Source organism: Scardinius erythrophthalmus (genome assembly GCF_964197995.2).
Source record: "Scardinius erythrophthalmus genome assembly, chromosome: 19".
Classification (NCBI taxonomy): Eukaryota; Metazoa; Chordata; class Actinopteri; order Cypriniformes; family Leuciscidae; genus Scardinius; species Scardinius erythrophthalmus.
This window is the reverse complement of record NC_138239.1, coordinates 17,492,657-17,507,778: the sequence shown is the minus strand read 5'-3', so window position 1 is coordinate 17,507,778 and position 15,122 is coordinate 17,492,657. Positions and strand designations below refer to the sequence as shown.

Genomic DNA, 15,122 nt, shown 5'->3' with positions numbered 1-15,122 from the left:
GTTACCATCCTGTTCAGTGTACTAGCATTCACAGCAGACAGGCCTGGATCTCTTTCACACACACACACACACACACACACACACACACAGCATCAAGTCAACACAGAGCAGCTATGTGTGGGAGTCAGGCCTTTCCCAGGGATTCATGGGTATTCCAAAAAACACGAACCGCTGCCACCGTACGCCGTGCCGTCAAATCCAGCAAGCGTGTAAGACTGCGTGAATGTTATCAGTCGTATTGTGGGCTGTGCGATTTGGGTTTTTCTGCGGCGACTGGCGATGGAGATGGGGTCCAATTTCTGGGGTTTTTCTATTTCCTTTAGTGATGCACGCCGCTTACAAGGAATCGAGGGAGGAGGAGAAAAAGAGGCCTACGGGGCGCAGCCCACACCATACAAACAAGCGAACAAACACATACACATCGCTACACATGTACAGATGCACTCAGATGCAAAAAGTGTCACGACTCCAAGAGCTGGAGTGTGTGTGCGTGTGTGTGAGAATAAAAGGATACATTAACAGATGTGTGTCAGACTCGGGATGTTTTCCAGATATCCGCATCTTTGCCTCGCTCCCTGCGCAGGGCTGGATTTAGTACAACCGACGGTGATGCCACCAAGTCATTGTACTCCTTCTCTTGCTCACTCTCCCGATCTTTTTTTCTTTGCCAGCACAACGTAGGCATGAGGCTCGGAATCAGTGTCTCTAAGCCTTATTGGCTCAGCGTAAAGAACAATAAAACTTCATCGGAGACCAGATTAGTCTGGTTAAATAGAATTTAAAAAACTCCAAAAAACAAACATAAAAAGGGAAAAATGAGAAGAGGATTTCCTCTCTCTCTTGACTGCTATTTATCTGGGTGGGAGCATCTCCCTCTGATGTCTTGCATCCGGCCGTGTAGCGGTGCAGGCCTGTAAACTGGGATTCAGGCTGCCAAATTACCCCAAACTCCTTATTTTGTGTTTTAAAAACCCTTTAATCCCACCCCATCCTCTTTGGGCCGTCCACTCGTAACTGGCTGACGGGAGAGGGAGGATTTAAAGGAGATCGAGGGAGCTTAAGTGGGACAGAAAGAAAGAGAGTCAGCACAGAGTCAATGGTCCCTCCGTCAGCAGCAATGGAAGCAGAGAGAGGATAAGACAATAGGACAATCCTCATGTAACACACACACACATCTACTCTACACCCTTATTGTGATGCTCCAGGCCAAACTTGGGTAAAGTACACACACTAGAAGAGATAGAATGGGTGTTTGCTTAAAATATCTCTCGCAGTGGCGAGCGGTGTCTTTTTTAACTCGGTATGCTGGGTGGCACGTTATGTAAAAAAATGTGCAGATACATTGGATGGGTTTACATAGGCGTAATTTGCGGGTGAGATAGGTGGGACATGTCCCCACCACTTTTTGCCAGGGTCGATATTGTCCCCACCACTTTTTAAAACATCTTGCGGCACGAATGTACCAATTCTACAAATAAATAAAACATCTCCAGTTAACTGGCAGAGCATTCATTTCGTTCGTTTTTTTAAATAAGAGACGATCTAGCGCTGAAATGTATTTTTAAATCAAGTGGTGCTCGTTGCCGCTGCGATCAGTGTTTTCTGTGTTTTACAGTGTTGTCTTCACTCGGACGCGCGCTTCAGTCCGTTCAGTCCAATACTCTCTATTCGTTCTGTTGAAATCACAAAACATAATGCACAAAAAACGTGTCTCTGCTTGATATACAACCACTGATGAACATAATCGGTTTTGATGAGACGAGAAAAAAAATAACTATTCGAGTCCAGAACCTCTGACATGGTTGGCGAAAGTTCTACCACTGGACCATGAAGGAATACGTTGGTCTAATAGGTAGATCTATGTATTTATTCACACGAAAATTCTCGCACTGACAACATATATTAGGCTACATCTCATTAAACGACAAATGAAACCCCATGTAGCCTACTATTTAAATCGATTGCTGGACATCGTAATGTTATTGTACATATATCTGATTTAGCATTTTATTAGCAACCCGCACCCCACCTGTCCCACCCACTTTTTAAAACAAAGTTACGCCACTGTGGGTTTATAATAAGAATAACAACCTCGGATAGATACAGTAGGTCTACTAACAGTATGTCTGTCTTTAACACTACGTTTTTGAAAAAAAATGTATTTCCCTTTGCAGAAAAAAAAAAGACTATGAAAATAGTTTCAGTTATGACTTTTTTGTTCTTTTGATTTAGTCTACATTTTTCCACTTGGGCGAGCAATTCGTGGACAGCTTTCCCTGCGCATGAAATCCCCTATTTGCCAGAAAACCAATGAGAACGCAGGACAACGATGACGATACATAACAACAGAGCGTAGGCGCCAAAGCTGTTGTGGATACGCTTACCCGAAACACACGAAACTAGCAGATTCAAAGAAAATTACCATTGTTTGGCAAATAAACAAATGGCAGACAGTTACATACATATTACCAACATTTTATCATGTAAGCTTATGGTACACCTCAAACAAATGAATTTATAGTAATTTATAATGTTTATATTAATTAACGAGTCCACATATGGCTTGGGTATGCAGAGCATTCACAGCTTATATGGACCACACACCCCTGTTGTGATATGTTTGACATGAGTTTAAAGGGATAGTTCACAAAATACAAATATTTCTGTTTTGGGAGCGTCCTAGGCTATACCGTGCTGATGGCGTACACCCAAACAGATTCGGATCGGATCTTCTGTCAGATAACATCTCCAAAATGTTAAATACCTTTTGACTAGTAACCAAAAGTCCAAATCATAGTCTCTGCTGCACCAAATTAACTGATATAAATACTAGTGTAGAACATTGCATAGAAACTGTGTCTATTCCTCGTTTAGTGCGATCAAATAATAAATCTACTGCAGGATCTAGGAAAAATCTAATTGTTATTAAAACAGAAAATGTTGCTATTAGTAAACAAAAACAATTTCTAAAGCTAGGTCTTTTAAACATTAGATCACTCACACCTAAGGCAGTTATTGTAAATGAAATAGTCACAGATAATAGCATAGATGTACTTTGCCTTACTGAAACCTGGCTTAAACCAAATGATTATTTCGGTCTAAATGAGTCTACTCCATCAGGATACTCCTATAAGCACGAGCCCCGTCTGATTGGTCGTGGCGGCGGTATTGCAACTATCTATAGAGATATTCTCAATGTTACTCAGAAAACGGGTTATAAGTTTATTTCATTTGAAGTACTTGTACTAAATGTTACGCTCTTAGATGATAGAAAAACATCCCTATTATCTTTAGCCTTGGCTACCGTATATAGACCACCAGGGCCTTACGCTGATTTCCTAAAAGAATTTGCAAATTTTCTCTCAGATCTATTGGTCAATGTCGATAAAATATTAATTGTTGGAGATTTTAACATACACGTAGATAATCAAAATGATACGTTAGGGGCTGCGTTTATAGACTTATTAAACTCCTTTGGGGTTAAGCAAAACGTTACCGGACCAACTCATCGTTTTAATCATACACTCGATTTAATTATATCACATGGAACCGATCCAACCGATATAGATATCATTCCGCAAAGTGATGATGTAACTGACCATTACATGGTAACTTGCATATTACGTACCCCGGTAATATATCATGCTGCGCCGCGTTATCGATTAGGCAGAACAATCCTTCCATCCACCATAGATAATTTTTCAAATTGCTTATCGGATCTGTCTCAGCTGCTGCCTGAACCTAAACAAACAGATGAACTAGACGAACTAACCAGCACTATGAGCACCGTTCTCTCTGGAAAATGGGATATTGTTGCACCTATGAGACTAAAAAAGGTCAGAGAGAAAATTAAAGCACCATGGTACAACAATACTACTCGTGTTCTAAAGAGAGAAACCCGTAATTTAGAGCGTAAATGGAAACAAACTAATTTAGAGGTTTTTAGAATCGCTTGGAAAGACAGTACGTCACGCTATAAAAAGGCCCTAAAAGCGGCCAGGGCTGAGCATCTCCGCAAACTAATAGAAAATAACCAAAACAATCCTAGGTTCTTATTTAACACCGTGGCTAGACTAACAAATAAACAAGCGTCACCTGAACAAAATATTCCGTTACAGTTTAGTAGAAATGATTTCATGAATTTTTTCACTGAGAAAATAGAAAACATCAGATCCACAATTGTAAACGTTCAATCTTCAATCGCGCCTTATAATTCAGCCTCGATTATCACCCCGCAAGAACAATTACAGTGCTTTACAACTATAGAACAAAAAGAGTTAAATAAATTTATCATTTCCTCTAAAACAACAACATGTTTATTAGATCCCATACCAACTAAACTATTGAAAGAAGTGTTACCTATAGTGGAAGAGCCTCTCCTCAATATTATTAACTCGTCTTTATCTTTAGGTCATGTTCCAAGAACATTTAAATTGGCAGTTATAAAACCACTAATTAAGAAACCACAATTAGACCCAAATAACCTAGCAAATTATAGACCCATTTCAAATCTTCCTTTTATGTCCAAAATATTAGAAAAAGTTGTGTCTGCCCAACTGGGCTCTTTCTTGCAAGAAAATGACACCTATGAAAAGTTTCAGTCTGGGTTCAGGCCGCATCATAGCACTGAAACTGCGCTCGTTAAAATCACAAATGATTTACTCTTAGCTTCTGACCAAGGCTGTATCTCAATACTAGTTTTACTTGATCTTAGTGCTGCGTTCGATACTATAGATCACACAATACTCTTAGATCGGCTACAAAACTATACCGGTGTTCAAGGACAAGCATTAAGCTGGTTCAGATCATACCTATCTGACCGCTACCATTTTGTCTATTTAAACGGAGAAAAATCGATCATAACTCCAGTAAACTATGGAGTGCCGCAAGGATCTGTGTTAGGCCCTCTATTATTCTCAATATATATGCTGCCACTTGGAAATATTATAAGGAAACATGGAATCAGTTTCCATTGTTATGCTGATGACACTCAACTATATATTTCATCACGGCCGGATGAAAACGCTAAATTATCCAAATTGACAGAGTGTGTTAAAGATATAAAAGATTGGATGACGCACAATTTTCTTTTATTAAATCCAGATAAGACAGAGGTAATACTTATCGGTTCAAAAAACCGCCCACAAAACCTCTCACAATACAACTTTAACATAGTAGGGTGTCCTGTTACTTTATCCTCTACAGTAAAAGACCTGGGTGTTATATTAGATTGTAACTTGTCTTTTGAAAATCATATTTCATATGTTACAAAAACAGCATTTTTTCACCTTAGAAATATTGCTAAATTACGTAACATGCTATCTGTCTCTGATGCAGAAAAGCTAGTTCATGCATTCATGACCTCGAGACTAGATTACTGTAATGCTTTATTAGCTGGTTGTCCTGCATCCTCAATAAACAAGCTACAGTTAGTCCAAAATGCCGCCGCTAGAGTTCTTACTAGATCAAGAAAGTTTGACCATATAACACCAATTTTATCATCACTACATTGGTTACCTATAAAGTTCCGTATTAATTACAAGGTATTGCTACTGACTTATAAAGCCCTAAACGGCTTAGCTCCAGTTTATTTAACGGATCTTCTATCGCCCTATAATCCATCGCGCTCTTTAAGATCACTAAATTCGAGGCTTCTGGTCATACCTAGGATATCCAGATCCACCAAAGGAGGGAGAGCATTTTCACATTTAGCACCAAAACTCTGGAATAGCCTTCCTGATACTGTTCGTTGCTCAGATTCGCTCTCCCAGTTTAAAACTAGATTAAAGACGCATCTCTTCAGCCAGGCATTCATATAATATTTTAATCTTACAGTTAAATCCGGTCTCTACTTCATAAACGCCAGAGGAGAACTGGCCCCCGACTGAGCCTGGGTTCTCCCAAGGTTTTTTTTTTCTCCATTGGGTCACCTAATGGAGTTTTTCGGTTCCTTGCCACTGTTGCCTTTGGCTTGCTCAGTTGGGGATACTTAATTTGATTAATCGATTCAACAGTGCTATTGATCTGCATTACCAAACGTGGATGTTTTACACCAGAAACAAACACTGATGTACTATTTTATTTAATACTGTGAAGCTGCTTTGATACAATCTGTATTGTGAAAAGCGCTATATAAATAAAGTTGACTTGACTTGACTTGACAAATACTGTCATTATTTACTCCCCTTGTGTTTTTCCAAAGATATATGCTGTTTTTTTTTTTTTAAGAATCTTCACACATAATTATATTACATTTAATGACCGTTCGGAATTACTACTTCTATCAAGCTACAAAAGAGACAAAAAGCCCCATAAAAGTAGTTCATAAAACTATATTCACTATATTCAAACTCTTGTGAAGCCATATGATAGCATTAAGCGAGGAACAGACTGAAATTTACGCCATAAGTCACTGAATTATTAAACTTGACAAACTGATCAGTGTTTTTTCTTTGTTAGGATAAGTTTTTTTTAATGAACTGGTTGATCCAAAACACAAATCGAACTGAATGATTCATTCACAGTCGGTTCTCAGGTTCAGCTCGCTGAGTCAATGCTCTGGTCAGTGTGGTTTTCAGTATTATTATGAAATAGTGTCTAACAGTTTCACAACTCTTGCTATGCATCACATGACTACTTTTATGAAGATTATTTGCTGAATTTTGTATTCCACAGAAAAAAATAACAGCCTACAGATAGGAATGACACGAGGGCAAGCAATATTATTTTCACTTTTGGGTGAATTATCCCTTTAAGAAATACTCTCAAATGACACTGCTAACAACACCAGTTTATGGCATTTCAAGAAATGCAATTACTAATGCATCAGCTAACAACTTAATCTAGACTTATTAATTTAAAACACTCACACACACACACACACACACACACACACACACACACACACACACACACACACCTTGATGCAGTGCTCCAGCGTTTGGGGTCGTGAACATGTCTGTCGCTGCTGGTTGGTGGGAGCTTGACTCCACTCTGCCTTCCGTTTGCTGACTGACACTCATCTGAAATCACACACAAAATCCCACCATGCCCCGAGGAAAACAGTTTAACATGAAGAATCTTTGAAATGTAGACGCTCTTGGATGAAATAGAGAGAGAGAGAGACAGAACATGACATATAGTGTAAAACATGGGCGTCTAGTACATGACTCTCCCAGACAGAGACAGTGAAGGTTACATATTACAAGAGACACTAAGTGAGACTTGATCTCAGGGAACACCCTACAGCACAGCAGTGTGTGCGTCTGCGTCTCATGAGCTAGAAGATGATCCCTCTCATACGCTCTTCTCAGAGTCCTCCTTTACAATTGGCTCTCTCAGCAAATCAACACACTCCTCAATGAGATAGTGGACACTGATCCTCTTCTGTGACAACAAAGCAACGGTGGAAGGATGGAAAGACAGACAGACAGACAGAAACTGCAGGGAGTCTAGGCAGGGAGTTCAAGAATATTAAAAAATGCAAGGAAAAATACATTATTAGGGCTGTTATTTTAATGTATTCATTGAGTGCAAACAATTTTCCTTTGAATTATCACCATTCCTCCCTCCAAATTCTTCCCCCCCCCCCCCCTTCTGTTGTTTTCTTTGTTGTAATAGTAAAAAAAAAGTGGACTGTCTAAACTATGTCTGTTTTTTATGTCTTTTACTTTCCACTCAGTAAAACATTTGAACAAAGAAAAAAGTTTGGGGGTCGAGATTTTCATAATTAAATGAATCAAAGTGATAGAAAAGGCATTTATAATGTAACAAAATATGTTTCAATAAAATGCTGTTTGCAATTAAATGAACTTTCTGTTCATCAAAGACTTCTGGGGGAAGAAAAAAAAAAATCAGTTTCCATGAAAATATTAAACAGCAACTGTTTTCAACACTGACAATAATAATACATGTTGCTTGAGCATATTAAAGCATATTATATCAGCATATTAGAATGATTTCTGAAGGATCATCTGTATATATATCATATATATATATATATATATATCATATATATATATATATATATATATATATATATATATATATATATTATTGATTGCTGTAGATTTTAAATCCACTTTTAATACGAATAAATGAAATTATTTTTGTGGTATTGCTGGACGAAATATGGTACGAGTTCAACCAACCGTTGTGGTTTCAATTTCACGTAAAATATTTATTTTTCAAATAAAGCCATACTGATGCATAGCTGAAACAATTGCTGCATGCCTGCATTTATTCAATAGGCACGAAGAACGCTATGTAGGCTACTGTATTCAGACCGAATGCAATGATTGGATGAACTTTTTTTTGGTCCTGAGACTTTCACAGAACATATATGTAAATGTTTTAATATTTAGACCACTTCTCTTATTGATCGCTATTAGGATGTGAAGAGATAACAAAATCTGTTCTGTAAAACAAAAAGTGTTTAAGAAAAACATCGCCAAGCCTACCTTTAACTTTACAAGCATTTCACCATTTTATTTGATGAAACGATCGTCATGTCATATACACAGAAACTGGTCTTCACGACAACACGTCAAAATAAAAGTTTGGTTTAATTTGAAGAAATTATAACAAATATATTATTATTGCAGAGTAGAGGAATATTTACAGAATATTACACAAGTTTTCATACATGTTTTAATTTAAACAGTAAACTTGCCAAAAAGTCATTACCTTTTAAGATAAACTAAATTGTTAGTTTTATAAATTGATTTGATTACCACCATTTTTTTTTATTAAATAAGTATTTGACCATCCAATGTTTTTATAATCTATGTACTCCAGACAGTAAAATACAGATTTTCAGATCATACCGCCCAGCACTAATTTGGGGATATTTGATTAATTAATAAGTGCATCATGTAATTTATTTGATTACATATTTTAATAGATTGGCACAGTCCTATCTATTATATTGGTTTAACAGACTTTATTATATTGGTTTAAGAGACTCTAGGCAGCACAGCTAAATTGTTAATAATCATCCAGAAGCAGCTACAACAGAACAATACCCTTAAAGCTGTTTGACACTTTGTTTTATTTATGAGAACGACCATATAATGTGTGAATACTAAGTAACTTTTGAATTTCTAGTGTGTGCGTATGTCCTTTAGAGTCATGGTTGGCTGACAGTGTGAGACGTTTGCTTCAGGCTGGCCAAATATAAACAAGACACCTTGTCTGTTTAATGCACAAAGCAGAATCATACCGCTCTCATTCCCTATTTATGATCCTCCACGCTGCCCTACAGAATTTCCTGTAAATATTCCTCTATTCCTCAATAATCCCTACATACAAACACACACAGGCAATATCAGCACCTGAAAGAAGCTATTGACCCGAAAATCTACACAGAGTTGACTGAAAAGAAAGAGAGAGAGAGAGAGAGAGAGAGAGAGAGAGAGAGAGAGGGTCTCTTGCACTATATAAAAAAACTCAAGCAATGACTTCTAATTGCAACATTTTAACTATTAACAGCGGTAAAATGCCCTCAAACAGACTATTTTGCCCATCTGTTCATTTCACATTCACACTCTTAAGCACTTCCTTCCAAGGCTAAGGTCTGCTCGGGGTGAGAGAGCAGGGAAATCATCAAGGACATAATTAAGAGGCTTATGGGCAGACAGGGTGGGAAACACACACACACCCTCAAGTTTTCACCCCCTTATTAGACGCTAAACACCTCCCTTGTCTCTTCTGTACACCTGTTAGCTGAACAACTTCTGTCCGTCCCTCATCTCCCACTTGCTTTTCCTTTCTTTCAATGCCCTTTCTCATTTTAATGTCTGCCCATCCTGTTGGCCTATGAAATATTCGTTGAACATCGCTGAAGAGCAGAACGTAGGACGTCCTCGTCAGGTCGGTAGTAAACAGAATATTAGAGCTGAGGTCAATGCACTTTAAACCCATCCTATTCAGCTAATCAGCAACGTGAACAAATCAAACTCTCTATATCTGCGCACAGTGTTAAAAAAAACCTTAAATAAGAAAAATATAATTACATAAGCGATTAAACATTACGAAACCTAATGACTTTTTTAATTTCCCAATGGTGCCACGGCCAGGGTCACATGCGTCTTACGTCATATCATGAAAGACTGAATGAAATGAACAGTGTACATGTTTTGAACTCAGAGCTAGAGCACAACATGCCACCTGCAACAGCTGCAAATTGTGAATTTTAAGTTAAAAGAAATCCTTTTTCTGTCTCAAAATAATTTCACCTATCCCAGCTTAAAATGTGTGTTCAAACAATGGGAGTGGTCAGGAAACCTGTTTGAAAACAGTTCAGCTTTAAATAATTGCACCTTTCTGCATTTCTTTTTCTTTTTCTAAACGAGTAAATGAAAACATGCAGATAATTAGTGTTTTTGAGTGATTGTTTGCTCTTGCAAAACATTCTTAATACACCACTAGGAGATTTGGAATGATTTTTATTGTATCTAACATTATGTGAATAATTCTCTCACCTGGAGCCGATGTTTGTGCCTCTGCGTCTATTTCATTAGCCTTCTTCTTGGCTACAGCGGCTAACACCACCTCACCCTTATCTGCTGCCACGTAATGGAGGTCCTTTGAAGGTAAAGCAGAACAGCAGAGCAATCTAAAATTAATCTCAGCTCACATGACAATACTTCAGTTTTTTCCGTTTTTCATTTTTGCGCTCTACTCGAAGAGAGAGAAGCAGCGAATAGAGGCTGCGGGAGCAAAAGAGAGAGAGAATAGATTAAATAACCTGTTTGAAGTTTCAGAGGGGGGGAAAACAGATAAAAGTATCAAACTTTCAAAAATCAGTCTTGCTCATTTGTTCAGTCGCCTTTATGTTGTCCTCCCTCCTTTTCTCTTTCTCCCTGAACTCTGACCGGACGCAATCATACTGGTTTCAAAAAGCACAAAGATGTGGGAAAAAGGCATGTGTCATCTTTTAAAAAGCAGGAGCGATGCTCTTCATGTCAGAATAGAGTTTAAACTATTGTCATTACGCGCAGGTGGGTGTGTGACGCACACACATTCATACACTCGCTCTTGCTCTTTCTCTCTCTTAAATATGAGCCCTCTCATCCCAGAGAATAGACTATAACATATCTATTATAGAGCCTCATGCAGTCAGGAGACCTCCATTAACCCACAAACATGTTTTTAAATGTCACACCATTAGTCCCACCAAAATGGATGCTGGATTGACACTAAACAAAGATAAAGCACATCTGACTGCTCAGAGAAAGTCTGGGTGAACAATGACACTCGATGTGCTTCACTGGCCACAGAAATCTTTGGTGAATTCAACTAAAAGTCTTTAAAAACTATCATAAAATATGCCAAACAAGTAATAAACTAAAGAAAGAGAGGCCTACCAACAGAGTGGTAAATTCAGTGTAGAAATGCTTATTTGCGGCTTTCGCAAAACGGGGCAATGGCAAATATAAAAAAAAATATTTAGTTTATATTTAGTAATATTTTATTATTCATTTTTAGTTAGTATTAATTAAAAATAACAACCACAATAAACAATTCCTTTGCCAAGCAATAGTTCATCTATCAGTTCCAGGAGAATAATAACTCTAAATAAAATAAAATATAAAATACAATTAATAAGTAAAATAAACTAAAATAAAAACTTGCAAACATGTAAACTTGAATGTTTGGTCATATGTGTATACCATTCATTTAACTTATTCTAATTTAAGAGCTAGACCTATCTAAAATGAATCTGATATAGTATGTGTATCTTCAGTATAGTTCAAAAAACGTGGTATAAAACATTCTCAGTCAACAGAATATCCTTATGTATCTGTAGAGAAGATCCTCAGATGTTTGGACACGCTGGAAGAACTTATAAGAATGTAATTGACAGACTATATTTGACCATCTTGGAGGGGCCCATTCATGGGTAAATTAAAGTGAAAGTTGTGAGAGAAGCTCAGTGCTGACTCTGATACTAATAAGATCCTCTCTCTGTCTGTCCGTTTAAACGCTAAACCCATCCTTCCGCTTCAGGGACATCAGTCAGAGCTGCGGCAAGATGCAGGGAGGGTGAATACAGCACAGTCAGACCTGCAGAGCACTAATGCCTGTTTTGTCAACCAGTCTCTCCAAGTCTGATCAAATGAGGGGGGTTGGGGAGTTTTTAAGAGTGACTTACAAACATCAAACGGGACTTGGTTTAGCTCTTCACAGGCTCAGGGATGAGAGCCAATAACCTCACGATTCAAACAATGATTCTTCATCTTAAAAAAAAAAAGACTTTTTAAAATTGAGTTTATTTAGATTAAACCTCACAATCGATTCCCTGATTCTAATCGCTAACTAACATGCGAGTTTGAGACTGTTTTATGAATCTTTTTGAGTAACTCAGCTATCACGGTGAATTTTCCTTTGATTTGAAATTATTATTGCGATTTATTAGTCACATTTTAGTCTCAGTCTGGAGAGCCCTGAATCAGCTACAGGCATGAACTTTCAGTGGCTGTGTATTTTAAGAATGCCCACATTTCCATAAGCACATATACAATGGGAAAATCAGATGCAAAAATAGAGATAGAGAGAGCATTCTAAGGGCATCGTGTTTTCGGTAAAGACGGAGAATTGACAGGGAAAACGAAAGGGTGGATATTAGCAATGCATCTGAAGACCTTTATTTCAGATTAGCAGAACATAATGCTTTCTGAGCCAGAAAGAGAGATTGATCGAAAAAGAAAGGAAGGCCAGGAAACAGAGAGACAGACGGAGAAAAAGCGAGTGAATCCAGACTTCTAAGAGGGATGACAATAATTCTGTACATAAATCAGATATTATACCTCTTATTCACCACAGCTTACACAGGACACAGGATCTGGTCTAATCTTATTTATTTAAGAGCTTTAAGAGCTCAAACACGGATAAACGGCCTTTTAGTGTTATTTTTGACTGGAGAGGCATATGGAGACAGGATAAACAGCTGGTCCAGCGATGAAGCTTGATATTCACTCGACGTCAGAAAAGAGTTTAAAATTAACATGGACCAGTGGAGCAGAGCGTGAGAGGGAGAAAGAACCGTTACATGCACAATTGCGCATTTACGCTCACACACACACAAGTGCGAAGACAATTCTGGAGGATCACACCTGTAATCCACGTGAGTGTTTGAGGAAGGTGTTTATCAGATTCGTGAGAGTTCATTATCCATCTCGACACAGAAACCAGCCAATATCAGCTCAGTGCCGCACGTCATGTCTAATCGTTGATATGAACACGACCCCCTCCGATCCAGCAAACACACGCACATGCATACGCCCCATTAACCAACAAAGCAAGCATACGATCACAATTATGATCTAATTAATTAATCGGCAGATCAAAAAAAAAAGAGCGAGGAATGAGTAAAGTCAGCGAAATACAGCTAAATGAATTAGCGCAGACACTATCAGGTTCACATCACAGGATAATTACAAGTATAGAATGTAACAATTATGCAAAACACTCCAGTGAATGAGTGGAGGGGCAACCCTGCCCTCCCTCTCCCTTCCTCTCTACCCCTTTGGGTGACTCCAACCCCTCCAATTTCTTCCGACACCAAAGTGCTTCACTTCACAAAAGGCTTCTTACAAAAGAAAAGAAAGAGAAATTCTTTCGGTGCTCCATTGTTGGTTCGGAGACAATGCAGACTCGAGCCCGACTCATACTGGGGGCTCTTACGTGGGGCTCCGTCCGTTTTGTTTCAGCTGACCTCTGTGACACAGAGGGGACCAGATCAGATGGAGCAAGGACCCCCGCTCGTTCTCTGCCTTTCTCTTTCTTTCTTTCTCTCCATCTCTCCTGCGGTTGGTTTAATTTAACTTCTGTGGCTAATTAGTCAAGAGCCAAAACCGTGGGGTGAAACGCCACTGCCTTTAGCTCCCTCTCACTCTCTCTCCATTTCCCTGCCTTTAGCTCACTCGCTCTCACTTCTCTTTGTTGATTCAGAAGGACTGATATTCATGGGCCATTCATAATTTGCCACTTGCGTCTCTCTCATCCTTTCTCTTTTTCGTTTTCCCAGTGCATGTCCCAAGAATAACAGATCCAGGTTTCCTTTGCCCTTCTCTCTCCCTCCCTCCCTCCCTCCTTCTCTTCTCTGCCCTTTCAGGCTTGTGTGGCTCGAGCTCCACCTTTTCAATTGGGGCCCTCAGCAGCAGCACTTAGTGGGGAATGAATTGGAACGAGTGCGATCAGCGTGAAAGAAGGACGGAGAGAGAGGAACTGCAAGAAAAAAGGACAGAGAGAAAGAGAGAGACAGCGGCCGGTGTGAACGCTAATAGGGAAGGTGTCACTCGGGCATGGAGAGAGGAGGCCTAGAAAAGGGGTCACAAACACAGGACCATTTAAAGGAGTGAGAAACGAGAGGGAGAGAAAAGATAGTGTACCAGCCACGAGAGCTGTGAAAGACAGACTCCCTCGCTCTTTTTCTTCCGCACCCCCTCCCTCTCTCTCTTAGCAACTGTTGCTCTCTGGAGTCTCTGGGATTCTTGTTATGGTAGGAGAGAGGGGACATGACATGGCCAGGGGCCTCAAATCCCAAACTGCACCTGCCCTGAGCCTCTCAGTCTCAAAGCTCTCTGCATGTGTAACCCACCTATAACGAAACTGTTATCATGACAATGGCAACACATTTTGAAGTTCATTTTAAAACAGATTTATCACTTCTACCTCGGTCACAAGAATAAATTAATTCATCTTTTTATTAATAATCATCACAGATTGATATGTTTTCTTGAAAAGTATTTATTAGCTTAATATTAGCTTTCTACCTGCATATTACCTGTCAGTTTTGAACATTTAAATATGTACTAAATGTTCAAAGGTTTGGGGTCATTAGGATTTTTTTTTTGTTTTATGCATTCACTTGGTCAAAAATACAATAAAAACAGTTATATTTTGAAATATTATTGCCATTTAAAATAACTGTTTTCTTTCTGAATATATTTAAAATGTAATTTATTCTTGTGATGGCGAAGCTGAATTTTCAGCATCATTACTCCATTCGTCAGTGTCACATGATCCTTCAGAAATTATTATAATATGATGAATTGGGGCTCAAGAATAATTGAATATTAAAAAAATTATTAATAATATTGAAAACAGTTGTGCTGCTC

At 38.5% G+C, this 15,122-nt stretch overlaps 1 protein-coding gene across 2 annotated transcripts in view; it reads right to left on the bottom strand.

Moving 5' to 3' along the window:
* The window catches only part of wdpcp (WD repeat containing planar cell polarity effector), a 68,295-nt gene that overhangs the window by 1,513 nt on the left and 51,660 nt on the right, over nt 1-15,122 (bottom strand). For both annotated transcript variants that reach the window (XM_081394143.1, XM_081394142.1), the window contains 2 exons: nt 10,482-10,584; nt 6,920-7,022 (listed from right to left, as the gene is read on the bottom strand). In XM_081394143.1, the coding sequence (XP_081250269.1) occupies nt 6,920-7,022; nt 10,482-10,584 (206 nt within the window). The remainder of the gene's footprint in view (nt 1-6,919; nt 7,023-10,481; nt 10,585-15,122) is intronic.